The sequence below is a fragment of the Notamacropus eugenii genome, chromosome 6 (genome assembly GCF_028372415.1).
Source record: "Notamacropus eugenii isolate mMacEug1 chromosome 6, mMacEug1.pri_v2, whole genome shotgun sequence".
NCBI classification, from domain to species: domain Eukaryota; kingdom Metazoa; phylum Chordata; class Mammalia; order Diprotodontia; family Macropodidae; genus Notamacropus; species Notamacropus eugenii.
In genome coordinates this window covers 145,333,277-145,352,435 of record NC_092877.1, presented here as the reverse complement: position 1 = coordinate 145,352,435, position 19,159 = coordinate 145,333,277, and the positions used below count along the sequence as shown (strand labels likewise).

General features: G+C 40.4%; 1 protein-coding gene across 3 annotated transcripts in view; it reads right to left on the bottom strand.

The window, feature by feature from the left end:
• ARHGAP10 (Rho GTPase activating protein 10) overlaps window positions 1-19,159 on the bottom strand; it is a 364,988-nt gene that overhangs the window by 67,886 nt on the left and 277,943 nt on the right. For all 3 annotated transcript variants that reach the window (XM_072621216.1, XM_072621217.1, XM_072621218.1), the window contains one exon: window positions 5,045-5,195. In XM_072621216.1, the coding sequence (XP_072477317.1) occupies window positions 5,045-5,195 (151 nt within the window). The remainder of the gene's footprint in view (window positions 1-5,044; window positions 5,196-19,159) is intronic.

Below are 19,159 nucleotides of genomic sequence, written 5' to 3'. Positions count from 1 at the left end.
AAAACAGCTGTTGGAAACTTTTGGGTTGATTAGATTAGTAGACAATTAGGCTATTAGAATATATATTTAAGGCTCAGTTGACAAAAATAGATTTTTAACTACTCTGATGACTCACTGCTACTAAGCCCGGTTTTTTGTCATGCTAAGTGATAGCTTCAGCTAGTTTTTTTTTAATCTCTCCCTCAACAAATCTTGATGAAATTTCAAATCTCCACTTGATACTTTTGTCCCCCTAACTGGTCTTTTAATATCTCTTCCTAATGATAATGAGGGGAATAGAGGACATTTTCATTTACGTATTTTTTTCTTCTCTTAATGATTTATCATTTACCCTTCCATAAAAGTCCCATTCCAATATTTCATTGTGGTGTGAAGACAACTCGGGGTTCCTGAAAACCGTTCAGATGGAACACAATCCTTGTTATAAGAGTTTGCCAGGTTACAATGGCTTCAAATACAGGACTGCCTCCTCCCTCCCGCAAAGACAAACTATGTCTCTGCTGTTCCACAACCAAACTAGGAAGAGAGAGGGTCACTACCAAATTGGCCACCATGTAAAGAATTTGGGGGCTGTGATAATGCAAAATAGATAAAAGCACAAAAAGACTCTTGGTCTTCTCTTATCCCTTTCCATCCCACTACAGTAAACTGCACAAAGGCAAAAAAAAAAAATAGATCCCATGGTTTTGAAATCATCCACAAACAACCATGACCCTTTTAACGCAGATGATCTTTTTCCAACAACCAAGAAGCTGACATCTCTGCCCAGAAGTGAACTATATTAACATGATCATTACAAATGAAACCAAAGGTTGTAGCTAAGTGACCAGATGGTGGCTGAAGATAAAGGGGGTGGTGGAATTGGTTCACACTGTACAAGCAGAAAGCCAATAAAAAACAGCGCTTGTTAGAACACTTCTGGTGACCTTGCCCTTTGGAGTTAATGACAATGGTAGGCAAACATCACAAAAAGCCATGTTTAAAGGTTCTCGGGAGCCGATTTACAAAACTTCTCAGAGACAGGCCTCCAAAAGAATGGGGGAAACGACAGAAGATATCTTTGCAGAATTGTTTTAAGTGACTTAAGGAAACATTAGTGACAACTGAACTAAATACTTCTTTTCTTACCTTCATAAAACCTGAGCATGGTCTATGTACCTGGGTGAAAAAATTGAAACCAGTTTTTCTATGGCAAACAACGTATCACAGTCACATAACCGACTTAGACGTACAGACAACCTAATTATGACCGTATTATACCTACTGCTTATTGATTTCCTAAAAACAGTCTGGCTTGGCATATGCTTCTCCTCAAAGCATCTCCTATGTATGTAAATCTGACAATCGAGTCAACAAGAATTTAAGTGCCTACTACATGTTAGGCACTGTACTAAGTGCTGGAAATACAAGCAAAGGCCAAAACCATCCCTGTCCTCAAGGGCCTTTTTGACTGCAGAGAATTTTATTTAATCAGTCACTGAATACAGACCTCAATCAAGGACACAAACAAGTAAATATACGTTATTCTAACATGGGCTGGTGTCATAGAAGATGTCCTATAGATAGTCTAAAAAATAAAAAGGGATTTCTAATCAAAAGCTAGGATCTCAAAATAGTCTGAGATGATACTATACTGGAGTGGTTTGCCACTTCCTTCTCCAGCTCATTTTACAGATGAGGAAACTGAGGCAAAAAGGGTGAAGTGACCTGCCTGGGGTCACTAAAAAGTGTCTGAGGTAAAAGAAGAAAACACAATAAAAGAAGGTCTCCAGCACACTGGAGGCATCTTTTAGGAAGAAATAATTTCAGAAAGATATGAACAAAGAAAACCTAAAAAAGGTCTACAAAAGAATTTCAATCTTCAACCCTCATACTTAGGCCACAGAACCATAAACGTATCTGAGCATAACATGTAGCCGCTTGATAAGTAATTCTTGTAATTAAGAGGCATCAAAGACAACTGACAGTACAAACACTCATCAAGGATTTCAAGATTATCAACTGTCCTACTGAATGACTCCAAACCAACTCTGGCACAGTAAATACACAGATAGCCTACGTGATCTAAAATGAAAGAGTTTGAAAGTGATTTCTCTTCATTTCATAATGTAATTCACTACTTTATGTTAGCATCCTTTCATGTCAAAGAGAGAGATGACTCCATTGCCAAAACAATGGAAAAAGAGATCCCAGGCTAGGCTGGCTCTAGCAATAATGCTGCAAGTTACTGTGCCCGTCTGGCCTCAATTTCTTCGTCTGGCAAATGACTCCTCTCCTAATACTGCTTGTCAAGAAGAGTCAATAAAATGATCTTAGCAAAGCAAAAGAAAAAAAGGGAACAAACACCAGCTAAATAATAAAAATGCCAAGAGAGATTCAAGCAGATAAATATTTGGCAACAGTTTTCTTTCTTTGAAACAAAATGACCTTATTGTTAGAAAAGTGATATCACCTGAAAATTGGAATATTTGTGGTTGGACGCAGATCTGAAATGTTGCCACAGGAAACGCTCGGACCGCTTCAGCAACGAAGACATTGGCCCGCTCTGCCAGATGGCATTGGCTTCACGCCGCTGGACCATTTCTTCCAATATCTGTCAATCTGCACATCGGTACACATACATGTGTGTGTGTGTGTGTGTGTGTGTGTGTGTGTGTATCAGATTAGGTCCTGCTCGATATTCTCCAAAATACTTCAAACACATGGCTTTAAGAGCAGATAACATTTTATTGCTCGACGTTTCTGTTGTTTGGTGCGGCTTTCATAAAAAGATATCTACTCAAGGCGGAATCACTTACAGATTGTCATTCCTTTGGAGTCCTCCTACGGTCCAACTTCAGATTCTTAAATTTCCCCACCCCCCACAAATGTAAATTCAAACTACTCTTTCCCTCAAAAGCTAATATTTTTTTAAAACGTTTACCAGTGTTGGATGGAAATAAAAATTGAAGAAAACCAAGTAGTTCAAATTTTCAATGCTGGAATCAGGAAGATCAGAGTTCAAATCCAGCCTTAGACACTAACGAGCTGTGTGACCCTGCACAAATCATTTAATCCTGCTTGCCTCAGTTTCCCCATCTACAAAATGAGCTGAAGAAGAAAATGGCAAGCCACTCCATTATATCTGCCAAGAAAATCCCAAATGAGGCCATGAAGAGACAGACTTGACTAAAACTAAATAACAACCACCAATGCTATCTCTTTGAAAAAAAATTTAACTTTTAAAAGCTTTCAACCTTCTAGGCTTACCATCTATGGAAAACCCATCTAACAACAAAGTTACATAGGACAAGAAGGCATGGATCGGGATTGGGATAAGCATCCACTGAGGGAAATTCACACGTTGGTTAGACTATGGATCCAGTAATAAACAACGGTAAGTATAAGTCTTCTGAAAAATCAAGACTTTGCAGCAATGCTCACACCCTTTAAAAAATTCTATTTATCTTTGCTTAAGTTAACTGTTGAAACACAACATCTCATCTCCCCAGGATGCTAAAGTAAAGAAGATGTGTTGAGTTCTCTTGAAGACATGCCACAGAGTCAGCTGTCTCATTCAGTAATACTGAAGGCTTTTGTAACTTGTGTTTGCTGCAGGGGTGGTGAGCTTTGCATCTTCAGTAAAATGGAGACAGGTGATTAAATAGCGCCTTACTGTGAAGTCCAATAATAACACACTGGTTTTCATCCTCAGCCCTTCCTACCCATGGACGGCAATCAAATATTTTCATAGTCACATGAGCTCAGAGTCTTGCAAATATGAAAAATAGCATTCAAAAGGTAGGAAGTAGAACATCAGTGAAACTGAAGACTAATTACCCATCTAAGAAAAACACATCAGAGGGCTCCTAAAAACAGCCCTGCAGACAAAACCATCACAGCCCTTTCTGGAAATGAATAAGAGGTATAAGGTACTATGCATGCAACACCCCACTGACCACAGAGTTCTGACAGTCAGATACAATGAACTTCAGCCCATGGCAGTAAGGAGTTCATCCTGGGTCTATGCTTTGTAAAAGAAGTCAAAGAAAGACCACATGGCTTAATTAGAGATATCCAAGGAGGCAAGAGGGAGGGACAACCAAAGAAGGTCATTGGGGCAACCCATTGAGTCTTTCACAATGAGGTCACAGTAGATACCTCTGAATATTTATCGGACATATATTACTGGAAAGATAACCTTGAAGGTATGAGTTAGACTAGATGGTCAAAGAGGTCACTTCTAACTCTCCAGTTCTGTGATTCTGCTTCTTCTGTCTTCGGAACAGACCAGAACAATAATGCTCTACTCAGTTATGCTTAATGCAAATAAGATACAATAGTAGCACTGTTTTCCTATGGGTTGGATGGATTCTCCATGAGAGATTTATGAGAAGATAAGGAGATGCAGGCAGAACACATGGAAGGAGCTCCCACACTGATGAAATCAAATACCCAAAGTATTCAAATAAGGGTGGTCAGCTCCCTTCATCCATATAAAGGTAACAATGACCTGAATCCTGAAATGAAGCATTAGGCTTCCTAATAGAGATCTGCTTGAATTCTAGCTGTCTCTACCACTGAGTATTGGGAGTCCCTGGGTAAATCACTTTCTCTGTGCCTGTTTCCTTATTTGCAAAATAAGATGAACTATATGATTTCTAAGATCAGGTCCCTTCTAGCTCCAAGTGAAAAATCAGGTTGTTCATTCTACTTCTTTCTCCATTTATTTCTTGGTTGTGTAATCTCAATGGACATCACATGCCTATCTTCCAAAAAAAAATCTAAATGATAGCTGAAGAAAAGAAAGGAAAGAAGGAAGTTAGAAAGGAAGGAAGTTAGGAAGGAAGGAAAGAAGTTAGGAAAGAAGAGAAAAGGAGAGGACGAAAAGAAGGAGATAAGATGCCCCTAATTTTCCCCAATCCTTTCAATTAAAGTGGCTTTCTAAATATAACAAGGGTAGGATAGGGGGAGAAAGAAATGAAAATACAAGGAAAATTACTTGAGATGGTCATGATGACCATACAATCTGCAATGCTATCAAGTAATGTGATGAACATCTTACCGTCTTCCAGCTCAAGACAAAGATTGTATACAGCTACAGGTCTTTTATTACGCTGCCCCTGTCTCTTCGATTGCCTTGGTGGAGCATTTGGAGGAGATGCTGACATAGCAACTGGTTCAGGGAGGGTGGCATCGGGCGTGGTCCTGAAAATCTATGATCAAAAACATAAAAGACACTAATTATTTACCCCAAACCTGTATGTAATTCAACTATAAGTCATCATCAAACAACATTTGTTCTGGATTTCATTCAAGGGGAGGCAGAGCCAACAATCCATTTCTTCAAGTTTTGGGAATTTGCCTTGGGTCTTACTTAAAGAAGGAAACAAAAATCAAAATCCTAATCAATTAAAATTAAACAAACAAAAACAATACATGTACATTAACTGTTCTTCAAAGAAATTAACCCCAAATGCAAATATGTACAATATTTCTGCTATCTATGGGTCACTCCCATTTCCCTTTTCCAAAAAGAAATTGAATAATCCAGTTGTACAGGTTGATTAGGGGAGTACTACCAATCAATTTGACTATTACACTTCTCTCCATTATGAAATATGGACACGACTGCTGGTTCTTTGTTAAAAGGACAAGTTCTTTGGAGCTGCCCATAAGATAACTGACTAAGTAGACTATTAGAAAGAAGGCCTCTGGTCAGAGGAAGAATCTCTCTGTGTCTGTTTATAAAAGAAAGCTAACAGAGGAGGCTGATGCATTCTACTGCTTGCTCTGGACAGGGAAAAGGTGAAGAGGGAGAGAGCAGTTTAGAAAGTTCATTTTTACAGGCCATTGCAAAGGGCTGAGTTCTCACACAAAAAAATCCATCCTACTGAGAGCCCTAGTCAACCAATTTTAGGGGCACCAGTCAACTGGCAATCAATTAGGAGATTGCCATACTCTGCAAGTATGTCTATTCTCTTTATGGTAAAAGGATGCTTGCTCCATCAGTAAGCACATATTAGGACCTTCTATGTGCCAGGTACCATGGATTGAAATACAAGGAATAAAAGCATTCCTGCTTCCAAAGAGCTTATATTCTATCATAAAGTTAATTGCAGAACTGCCCCGTGCAACACTCCTTACACTTACACACACCAATATGCCAACGTTTTACTTACTATATATTAGAACCTCTCAAGGTCTCTCTCAAGAACTTTGGATTTGACTGTACAACATGGGAGACACTGGCACAGGACCGCTCAGCATGGCGTGCCCACATAATAAAAGGTGCTGTGCTCTTTGAGCAAAGCAGAATTATGACAGCACAAAGAACACGCAGGATGTACAAATCTGGAATATCCACCCCAAATTTTCACAGGGACTATGTGTGCCCAACCTGTGGTAGAGCATTCCGAGCTTGTATTGGTCTGATCAGCCACAGTCAGACACACTGAAATTTCACTTTATAAGGCAATGTCATTTTGATCCTCTTCAAGGGCAGCAACCAACCATATTAGAACCTCCATCTTGACTTTAGCTATAGGATTACTCCTCAAAATTAGTCACATTTTGAATGAGCCTGTTTTTAGGACGTTTCCCCACTTAAAGTACATCTTCATTTGTATTAGACATTATTTTAAATTTTGCACACTTCATTAATCCACTTGAGGGAGAGCAGACAGTAATGTACAGAACACCTGCCATCCAATTAGGTCACTAGCTGCAATTCATACAGGCTACATAGAACCTCACAGTGCCCCAGATAATTCTCTAATATTATAAAATTGCAGAGATGGTGCCAGTCTACACTAGGACTTTCCTCACCAGAAGTTCCTTAACTGCCAATGAACTCACAAGCCCAGTTCGCATCCCATACGGCACCTTCCCCCCCAAAAAAAATTTATCCATTTAAGACTCACAGAAGAATCAAGCAAATTCCTCCTTGAGCATTTTCCCTCATGTTTATGAACTCTACAATTTTAGCACCATGATTTATCTCTAATTTCATTCCTTCCTCAGCATAGCAACATTAATTAAAACATGGTGTTTCTTTGCTGGCAATTCTTTGGAGAAAAAAGCAAAGCTGTATTCTCAAGAGAAGACACAGATGATTGATAATGAAACATCAATGGCTCCCAGAAACCAGGGCTGGGAAACCTTCTGACCCACAGAGTTTTGCAAAGAACAGCCTTGAAAAGACTTCAGTCTTCAATGGAAAACACTGGATAATCACATATTTAAAACGACCACACAACAGATACTGCATTTCCTCGAGAGTGAACATGCCTCAGGTGGCAGCAGAAGCTGGCTAACTTGTCATAAATGCAGAACTCCGAATTCAAGGCCCTGAATGGAGAGGTTCTTGCACTAGAACAAATTTATGCAAGCCAATCAAGAAAGCTGCCCAGTAATGAACAAGGAAGGACTATTGTTTCCAGACAGCAGATAACGAAGGTAACAACTGGCGCCTCGGAAAACTTTTAATTGAACAGAGCCTATATGTTTTTGCACAAAATCTATCATACCCAAATAAATATAAAATATTATTTCAACAGAAGGTATTTGCAAATAGTACCATACTGCCCCCTTATGTGTCAACTCATTAAGAATGGTTTAAATTTCTGTGGACAAATATTTGCTGGTGAAAAATTAATTTGGGACTCCAAATGCTAGCCCAACACCAGATTTCCAGGGAATCTGTTGGCGTATGCATCAGTTCAGCTCTCTGGTAAATAGCAACCTACTTAGCAGTCTCAAAGGTTCTCGGCTGCCTCGGCTGCTGTCCACATCTGTATTTATTCCTTTTTGCCTTTGATCAAATTGGAAAAGATTTGAGAAGAAACAATTAAGAAAGTAATTAGGTGGAGAGAAGAGAGCTGGGAAATCAGAAGGAGGAGATGTGGTAGGTAAAGGATGCGCTAAAAGGAAAATCTCACTGGGACTATGATGTGTTGACATTTGAAATATCTCCTTGATTCATTATTTTTGACCCTCTACAAATCAGACAACATGCCCTGGGTAAAGTTTTGAGGAGAAATGAAATAATCCATAACCCAAAACTTAAAAACATTAGAAAAATCATAACCAAAAAAACTGCCACTGGATTCTCTCTCCCTAGAAAAACAATTCTCCACTAAAATATTACTCAAGGGAATTGGGGTGACTGAGTCTTCAAAAGTCATGCTAATAACGCACAAAAACTGGTTGAACCTGCCAATGAGAAAAGTTTTGAGAAAGTGATAATGTCTCCTGCAGAAGACTGAGCCTCTAGGGAGACTCATCACCAGGAGAGCTACAAAGGTCTATAGAGAGTCTCACAGGGCCCCTTCAAAAGCATTGAAGAGTTTCGTGGTCTAAGAACCAACCATCCAATGAAACCAATTATCCTTAAAGAGGTAGTGTGGTGCAGTGAGTAGAGAGAGATCTGGCTTTCAGGTCAAGTCCTGCCTTTGACACTTTCACATGAGCATAGGCAAGTTAGTCAACCTGTCAGTGCCCAGGACAACTACAGAATCCTAAAAGTCACAAAGAGGGTGCTGACATACATATGTGCATGTGTGCGTGCATACGTGTGTGTATGTGTGTGTGTGTGCAGGGAGGGAGAAGTGTGTATCACACATACATAAGTACATATAAATATGCACATATACATGTACATTTTACACAGTCTATATTATACATGTACACATACATACATACAGAAATAAATGTTACACAATTACTATGTATGTGTATATGAATATTCACATATACATATAATACACATGATGAGATAGAAAGGGGCACTCGAGGCAGATGGAGCAAGCAGGATGTGAGATGTAAGGTAAGATGGAGGATGTGACCAGACAGAAAAGTGATCAAGAAGACGATACACTGAAGCCCCCCACCATGGACTTATCTGTGAGCTCTTACAAAGCAACCCCCAATTACCTGACGTTCCTGAGCAACAGTCCCCGTCCCTTCTCTGGTGCCCTCTGCCATTTTCTTAAACTTCCCCCCTCGCCCAGTCTTGTTAAACTATATACAGACCAGACACACAACGTGGCTCAGTGCTCTGCCTCCCACAGGGAGCTTCGCCCCAATAAATGCCTTTAACTTAGAGACAGTCTGAGCTACTTCATTCAAGTCACTGGAAACCACACATCTATTCCTCATCATTCTGGTGTACCCAAACAACACAGGATACCCCGTGTACCCCAACAACACAGGATGCCCTGTGTACCTCAACACATGTGTTTTATATAGTTATATATTATGTGTGCATATGGGGGAATGTGTGTTATACAATACATACGTGTATATATACACATAACATGTTTGTGTATTTAAATATTATATGTATGTTTTGAGAGAAATTATTATTTCTCCCTTGTATTAATAACTAATTATTGAATTATGATGAAGGCTTTTCCCCTTTACTATTTCCTCATCCAGAAACCAACCAGTGCAGGAAATCTTTCTCAAAGACTTACCCAGAAATCCTAAGTTTAGGCTAATGGATGGATTCCTTCTCATTCTATTTCTTTAGACAGATCTGGGAAAATGCGGATTCTCCCTTTTCTTACCTGATATGTAAATAGATAAGATTCTTAGACCAAGCCTTGAGTGATCAAAGTCACTTACCTCAAGACTCTCATTGAAATATACGCCACCTCTCATTGTAATATTCATTCTCTCATTAATTGTTAACCAATCAGAGCTGATTACCACTTTCAAGAACACTCACCCTTCGAAGGGCAGATGAACTCTGAGCCTACTGCCAGGAGGGGTTTTTGGCATTCTAGAGTGCCACTGACTTCTGTTATTAATAACCTGCTAGCCTTATTAATAAAATGATTAAGTTAACTAGAAACTATGTCTCTCAAACTTTTAAAATATCACAGCATACAGAGGGGGGAATATATGTGTGTTAAACAATACATATGCATATGTGTATAGAAACAAGAGAAAACATATTTATACATTATTTGTATGTATACAGAGAGAGGAATATATGTGTATTATTATACAACACATGCATATATAATATGTATGTGTATATGCAGTCCTAAAGTACTGAAAATGATAACAAAGGCGTTACCACATGGAGACCAGTCCCTAAGCATGTTCTAGTCACCTCATGATCCCTTGAAGACTGTAAGGCTAGACACCTGGAGCAGGAGGATTAGGTAGAAAGCTAATGAACTCCTCCTCAGAGTTCACAGGATGACAGATTGAGAGCTGCCAAAGACCTCAGACCATCTAGTTTAACTGCCTCATTAGAAGGAACCTGGGTTCTATTTCAGAGACCCATCGCCTCACTGCAAGGGCTTAGAGCCTTCTGGGTCATCTCTAGCTCAGAGCTCCAGGCTCAGCCTAAAAGGGGTGGATCTCTTAAATATCATTCATTTGAAGGTCCTCCACATTTAGCACTGACACAAGTCAATGCTAAAACACTGAAAAATAATATTCAAAGAACCGAAATAATCTTCTTTCTCTTCTGAACCTCTAATTAGGTATAAGTTTTTCCAAAAATACTAGTTACCAGGGATCCCTTTCAATTCCCACAACACAAAATTTTATCAGTCACTCAAATGACTGAGATGGCATCCAGATGAATTCTCATAACAAATTACAAATGCCAGGTTGGTTGAGAAATTCACTTCTTCTCTCCATTTTGCTCACACATGAACTTCATCTCCCCTTCCACATTCCCACCCCACTCCCACTGCAAAAAAGAAATCAGACAGTTCTGCCCTTCCTCTACTAGGTAAACAGAAATTTTGATAGAAAGTAATAATTCATTTAGCTCATAAATAAGCCTTCAACTTATTTCCACAAGGATGGCTTCCCATTAACACAGTCAAGGTTCCTTCCTATCATGCCAAAACCTCACCAGAAGAAGTCCTGATCCTCAGGGGTCAGGAGAAAGGTAATGAAAATAGGATCCTGAGGACAACTGTCCCTCACCATACCAGTGGGCAAAGGTCATAAGGAAATGGAGAATACTGTCTAGAATGCATGATGATGAAGGAGTCCAATCCAAATAGAGCAACTAGTGGTAAATAATTTTAAGCAAGCATTTCTTCATTTCAGTAACAGTAAACATGTCAATGAGCAGTTGCTGGGTTTTTTTAAAGGCCAGTCCTTGGCAAAATAAATTTCTATCATCTATTTTAGACCTAAGAATTATCAAACGGTCAAGCCAAGAATTACACATAAATTCTTTTTTTCAATCTTCTTTAAATACATGGGAATTTCAGAACATAATACTCACTGCTGTTTGCAATTCTAAACTGAATTTTGTAACATAGGCAGAAATGGCCTAAGACATCATTAACATGGGTTGATATCTAAGTTCTAAAGTCATGTGTTATTTATTTGTAGTCAAAATTGTGCTTTGGGGTCAGCTCTATTCTCCCAGAGCTGCCTTTGTTGGCTTTTTTTATTTGAAACATACATAATTTTGAATTAGATGAAGCAACACAATCTTTTACGAAAAGACCTCTCTTCTGCTGCCTGAGAGAGGAAGCCAAACCTGCAGTTCATCCTGTGCTCTTGGAATCGCTATGATTTGTGCTGTCTTTCAAAATGGCACAGATCTGTGCACTCTAAAAAACGTTTTTGGACACAGGCATATGAATCTCTGTGTCTCTCCGACAGCTGGTCTTTCATACTGGTTTGGATATTCTTTGTGTGGATATACTTATCTTAAACATCACTGGATATCAAGGCACATCTTTTCATGTTGCGTATAAATGTTATGCTCCATCAGCATACTAAAGAGCAAGAAAATATAAAGCCAGGCAGCCAAGAAAAAGCAAACAACATTTGTAGAGCCCTACCACGGGACATCCACTGAGGAAGAAGAGCTTATTCACATGTTCTCCTAGCAGTGCTAACACAAACAGAAATCTGGTACCACTGTGAGATGCTATAAATTCTACAAGTGCAACAAAAGAGATAACATCTCTTTAGATAAGGCCAAGAAAGGATCTATAGGATTCAGTCATAATTGTTAACATTTTCTTCAAGCAGGTCCTGTAGTTTAAAGTGCCCACCAATGAGACAAATGCCCAAAGACCCAGAGAAGCAAACAAGGGGGCTTCTGCTTGTCACTACTGTTAGAACTGGGATGTTACTGCTGTCAGTTGTGAGTGGACACCCTAGTTACTATCACCACATCCCCATCCCCAACTCAACATATGGGCCCTAGGTCTCCTAGTACTGTTTCCTGGCTTATGATGTACTGATACAGAAGTAGAGCAAAAATGGTCCAGATCTAATCGAGGCCCAGAACTAGACACCAAGTTTCTCACTTCTATTATCAAACTCATCCAAGACCAAAGTCTCAGATCATGCCATTCCCCTGCAGGAACTGAGACTCAGCCACTCAGCCCTCACCTCTAAGAGAACCATGCCTCAGGCACCAGATCTCTTGCCATCAGAGTCTCGCTGAAGAGTAGGGCCTCCAATCTCAGACCAATCTCCAATCTTTCAATGCTACCCTCTGCTTTCAGAAGACCTGGCAGGGTTGGATCCAGGGTGGGGCCCAGAGAGGCCAATTGTTAAATTTTCAATGGAACCCTTTACACCTCATAAATCCACCAACATTGCAAATCAAGGTACGATTTACTCTTTTAGTGACTGTTGAGAGTAGAGGTCAGCAAACAATGTTGAGGGTTATGCCTAATGTCTGCTTCTGAAAGGTCTGGCAAGGCAAAAATAAATGATTTTTTTATATTCATAAATATTATTGTAGTGAAGAAATACAAAAATTAGTCTTTGTTAACAGACTATTATAAAAGTAATCAGACGACTAGATTTGGTTTAGAGGCCACAACATGCCCAAACTTTGGTCTAAACTTAAGAAAGTAATGGAGAAGATATCAATATTACATATTAAATTAAAAAGTGACACAAACTTTGAAGGAGCTGGTTGTTAAACCAACTTTACAAGCATATCACTGGTATGTCATGTATGGTAGTCATATGGGAATCCTATCCTATGGCTACCAACCTCTCCATCTTCCAACTCCAGGGAATCAGGGTAGTCAGTTGCTAGATTTGAAAAATAAAATAAAATAATAAAGCACCTTCAAACACCATTCCCTACTTCTGCATCCTTCTACAATCCCCATTTTACTCACTAATAGGGATTATTTTTTGCCTTTCTTTGTATTCCCAGATTTTAGCCCAGTGCTTAGCATACTGCATAATTACTAATTGACTGAATTCCCCCAAACGATGTTTATATTAAAATGTAAGCCCTTTGAGGGCAGGGACTTTGTTTTGGGTGTGTCTAATACCCAGCACATATCAGGTGCTTAATAAATGCTTTGGACTGGTTCCTTTCCTCTAAGACCGTTCCCCCTCTTGCAGAAGTTGGGCCATATGCTTGAAATACTTTTAATCTGCCTCTAAAAATCCCTAGTGTTCCTGCCTTCGAGGTTCACTTCCAGTAGAAGGCTTTTCTCATTAGGGCACCCAGTAGCGCCTTCTCTATCATGATATTACTTTATATTTATCTATATCCAATTCTGTATCCCCCAGTAAAACATGTTTGTTTGGAGCAGGGAGTATTTAATTTCATCTTTCTATCCCCCACCTAGCACTTAATCAGTACTTAATACCCTTTTGCTCAATTGAATCATATTTTTGTCCAGGAATACTCAATCACTTCCCAGAAACTGATTCTCTCTGATAATAGTATACCTCAGCTATGGTGCTGCTGTTTAGTCATTTTCAGTTGCGTCCAACTCTTTGTGAGCTCGTTTGGGGTTTTCTTGGGAAAGATACTGGAGTGCTTTGCCATTTCCTTCTCCAGATCATTTGACAGATGAGAACACCGAGGCAAACAGGGTTAAGTCACTTGCCCAGGATCACACAGCTAGAGGCTGGATTTGAACTCAAGAAAAGGAGTCCTTCCAACTCCAGTCCTAGTCCTCTATCTACTATGCCACCGAGCTGCCCCTACCTTAGCTATGGTTTATGTAATAACATGAGAGGTACTGTGACCAAACACAGATTTAACTTAAATTGGATTAAATTACTGAAAGTCATGCTGACTCGGTGAACCATTGTTCCCAGACCTGCCTGTCAATCAGTGTTGGGGGCATGTTTCACCAAGTCTCTGCCATTTGTCACGTAGTCAAGATACCCCCTACTTGTATGGACCTGAAAACTGTCACAAACTTGTGACCTAAGGGAAGACCTGAGATACAAGGGCCCAACCCTGTCTTTCATTAGGAAAGTTATCAACAAAAGCTGGTCCCACCTTGAAGCCACTGGTGCTCTCCAGTAACTAGCCAGTCGACCTTGATCTACTTAATGATAAACTCCTTTTAACTCCCTTTGCCCTGAGTTTTGCCTCCTCAATCAGGGTGAAAAGCCCAAACAAAAAAAATCTCCTTTTCAACAACAGGCATTTCTCTTCTTGGTTGACTGTGGGAAGGGGGAAAAAAGAGAAAGAGAAGGGAATGGAAGAGATTGAACAGGCAAGAAGTGAAATTGTCTGCCTTCTTTAGGGAAAAGAATGATGGAAGAATTACTGAATACTATTTTCAGCCCCAGGGTCTCCAGTGTCACTATCCACTCACTCCCCAACACTGTGCAGCTCCACTTGGAGAAGTTTTGACTTGCCAAGTATGATGCAAGGCAATCACTTTAAGAAATAATGATCTGATTCCATTTAGTAGTTCAAACCTCAGAACTACAGGATAACCTCGGGGTTTAGCTAAAGTGTGTATTGTTCTTATGGAGCTTTCGACAATTATCTTTGGTTGAATTAGCAGCTCTGTGGACACATTCTCCATCAGACTGCCAGCAGATCTGATGAAGAGGGTTTAGCTAAAATAACCACCTGGACTGCAAATGAAAACACTGATTTTGCTCTGGTTCAGTGGTAATTTCCATTGAATAGGCGGTCCCTCTGCCAACACAGATTATAATCCCTCTATAAATTAGTAAAGGGTCTTCATGAATTGCTACATCATCAAATCCATTACCCTGGGGCCATCTTGTTGGAGAGTCCTCTTCAAACATGTTAGGCTGGCCACTGGACAGCCAACCTAGTCTCTTTTCAGTGGGTTCTTTTGCAGGTATCACAGCCACATCATAGATGTAAAGTTGGAAGCCATATTCCAAGCTGCTCATGTTACAGATGAGGAAACTGTGGCCTAAGAAAGTGGCCTGCCCAAGGTCACATAGATAGGAAGTATCAGAGGCTAGATTTGAACCCAGGTTCTCTGACTCCAAAGTCAGTGCTCTTTCCATTGTATTAAGATAGCATTTGAACTCTGCCATAAAGGATGTATAGGATTCCAACAGGCAGGTAATGGCATCAGTGGGCCAAAGCACCTTCCATCCATGTAGATGATATGGGCTGCTTTTGCTTCAGTTGTATCCAACTGGGTAATTCCATTTGGTATTTTCTTGGGAGAGATACTGGAGTGCTCTGCCATTTCCTTCTCCAGCTCATTTGACAGATGAGAACACTGAAGCAAACAGGGCTGAGTCACTTGCCCAGGATCACACAGCTAGTAAGTGTCTGAGGCTGGATTTGAATTCAGGAAGAGGAGACTTCCTGACTCTAGGCCCAGCACTCTATCTACTGGGCCACCTCAGAAAGTAGAAAATTTGGTAAATGTTTGAGAAATGGTAAGCAGAGTTTCTGGTTCAATAGCTTTAAAATTGGAGGCAGCTAGGTGGAGTATTGGACAAAGTCCTGGATTCAGAATCACAAAGACCTGAGTTCAGATCCAGCCTCAGAATCTTCCTAGCTGTGTGACCTTGGGCAAGTCCCTTAACCTATGTTTGCCAGTGGATTAGTTCTTCACTGGAAAAGGAATGACAAACCACATCTTTGCTAAGAAGAATCCATGGACAGAGGTCAACAGGGTCATAAAGAGTTGAACACAACTGAATGACTGAACAGACTTTAAAAATATATTGCTTTTAAGCAATATATTCAGTTAAGACAAAAAAAGACTTAAGACTTCGGTTAAGACCAAAAAAAAAGGAACTTTAATATAGGACCATAGAAATCTTCTAGTCAAATCCTTGCTATTTAAGCTAAAGAAGTTTACAAAATGAATCGACAAGCCTTTCCAACACCTGCCAGGCCCTGCTTCAGAAGGCACTGAATTCCTTCTGCTTCTTTAGAGAAAGGTGTGGAGCCGAATCTCACACCAAGGCCTTGCCCGACTCCTCCCACTTTCAGTCTCACAGACTGTAAATTCAATTAGTCACACCCTATTAGGGGTGTCAGCTCACTTTTAGCCTCTGGGCAATATAATGTCCCTCAGGTCAACGTGATCTCATTTTCCATTGGTTTATGGGGTTTATATCAGATGAAAAGTTACAATTACAGTAGCCTGGAGCCCCCAGGAATATTCATAAACATTAAGACAGAAGTCTGGCTTTCTGCTCCAATTTAAATTTCTTGTGTTTCTGTGGCTCCTCCTTAGCTAGCCTCTCTTTATTTGAAGCAAAATGAGGTTACAGGAAACTTTTAAAGGAGATGAATGGAGTATATGATGATGTTTATCACTGGATAAGGACATGGAGGGGAATTTGGGGAAAGCACAGATCTTCTGTGGGAAATGCCCTCAGTACTTGAAAAAGAGACACAAGGGGTAGCTTTGGCTGGAATCCTCTGTCCTAAGACACCTGTAGGACATGCAGCATTAGTTCACTCAGTTTCTCCTTTCACCTAAGAACCCTCTTCCCTTCCCCCCCCCCCCGAATCTTTTCTAGGATGACTCCTTATATTCTGGATGAATCTCCTCCCTACCTCTTCTCAGTTCTCTCACAGGCTGTTTCTTGGTCAATCAACGAGAATTTATTAAAGATTCAATCTGTGTCCTTTACTATGTAAATGCTGCCAATACAAAGAGAGGCAAAAAAAAAAAATCCACCAAAAACCAAAACAACAAAGCAACCCAGGTCCTCCTCGGAAGGAGTTCACAGTCTAAGAGCCAAGAAGAATGTTTCTCTCTTTTAAAAACTCCCAGGCATGATTCAAAACCCTGCTTTGCCTCCAAAGTCATGACTATTTCAAACTGCTCTCCGCACTGTAAGGACTTGCCTGTCTGGACTGTACAAATCCAAGAAGGCCAAACCATTATTTATTAAGTGCCTACTATATGCTGGGCGTTGGTTCCAAAAAGGCAGGTTATTGGCCCAAGGCTGACAGGACTAGGATGTAAATCCAAGGCTCATACCTTCTCTCTCTCTCCCAATTGGTGGTATTTGACTTTTTCTTTTTGAATCCCTCCCTCCACTCCATGGCCCACTTCCTGTTCCCCCTGCCTTCCTACAGGAACCTCCTAAATATGAGCCTAATTATTACTATCCTCCCTCCCACTTAAAATGACTACAGTAAATATACTTTGTAATTACTAGGTAATAACAACAAAAATCATTTTGCTGGCGTTTATAGAGTGTCTTCTAAGGACCCAGTGCTAACGGCCTTACAAGTATTACCTCACTGATCCTTACAACAGCTCTGGGAGGTAGGATCAGTTCTGAACTAAAATCCCAGTAGAGGAGGAATGAGATAAGGAACATTCCTGTCTCCTTACAGGGAAGGCCTGGTTCACTGTAAAAGAAAGAAGCGTAGGTCCTTACTCGAGAAGACGAATGAGACTTTTTTCTCTTTAGATATTCTGAATTAGAGATCAGGGTATGGAGGTGGCCCTGGCTCTTGGGGTCCATGCCAAGACAGTACAAGCTCTAGTAGGTCCAACCAACCTAGAAAGATGTCTTATGTGGTCCTGGTGATAGAGACAGTGCCTACTGACCAGTCTAGCTAAAGAAAGGTTCAACACTTGTGGCTTAGTCACTAAGAAATTCGTTACCATGGTGATCCAACAAAATAAAGGTTATCCCAAAAATATTAGAACAGATTTTAAGTTATTAAAGGAAAATTTATAAACCACCAAAAAAAATGAGACTGACAAAAATTTATCTATGCCGTAAACATGGCTGATATCACTTTATACAAAGTTAGAACTTAGGGAGGATAAAAACGTTAAATGAAACTTCGGGGGATAGACCAACTTAAACAATCTTGGTATAGGAGGCACAGAACTGGATTTAAGCAAAGCCAAGTTCAAATTCTGCCTCGGACATTTGCCTGGCTCTATCTCAGTCTTGATTTCTTTATTTGGAAAAAAAGGGGGCTGGAAATACTTATACTTTATTGCAGGAGCTGAGGTACAAAAACCCAGTAGATAGTCAGTCAGTCTTGGAGCTGGGTTTGGGGCCTGCCTCTGACAAATACTACATGGCCGTGAAATGTCCCAGTTTAGCTCTCAGATGCTGAGACAACTCTCTAAGGCTTTTAACTGAAGATAAGTTCCTGATCTGGTGGAAGACACTTCCACACTAACCATTCCCTATACTCAAGAGCCCATGCCCTGCCCTTCCCACCGTCCTCTCAAAAACCTTGTGTCAGTTGTGGAACCCACATGACAGTGCACATGATGCATTTTACAAATCATTAAACGTCATGTAAATATCAACTATTATTAGCATTAAGAATATAGATATTTTCATCTGGTGATTTAACTAGAGTCAAGTCACCCTACCGGCTAAATCTGAGCAGTGACTTCTGCTTCTGATAAGTGCAAGCCTCCCCTTAGGTCAGATTCCAGTAGCTCCTAGCTCATTCCTAGCTCATTCCTGACCCTATTTGCTAGGCTCTCCTCCTCCTCCATACTTAGTCACTTTCTCCCTTCTCTCAGGGTCCCAATCACACCCACACACCCCCTTCTAGTTGTCACTCTCCACGTTGAAACGATTCTAGTACAGGACTCAAGAAAAATCCCTGCCCACATTTTTAGAGCCTTCAGTCAAAGCTTTCACCCCCACCCCTCTCCAACTCAAGATATGCCCAACATAGGCACAGTTCATTCATCATGAGCCCTAATGCTCCTTCTGCAGAATCAGACCGGCTCTAAGCCGTGAATACACCGGAATGTCCAAGCCAAAGAAACACGAAGCTGTGCCAGCCACTAAGCCTACAAATGAACAGCACAAGCACCAAAGGTTAACACATGGATTCTTGGCTCCCTCGGGAATCTAGAACTTGCTGATTTGGCTGATTCCGGAAGCTCTAGGCCACATGCCAAGAAGGTGGCTTCCTCTCTGGAGGACTTGCCCCAGCATCTGAGCACTTCCTGACACAAATGTT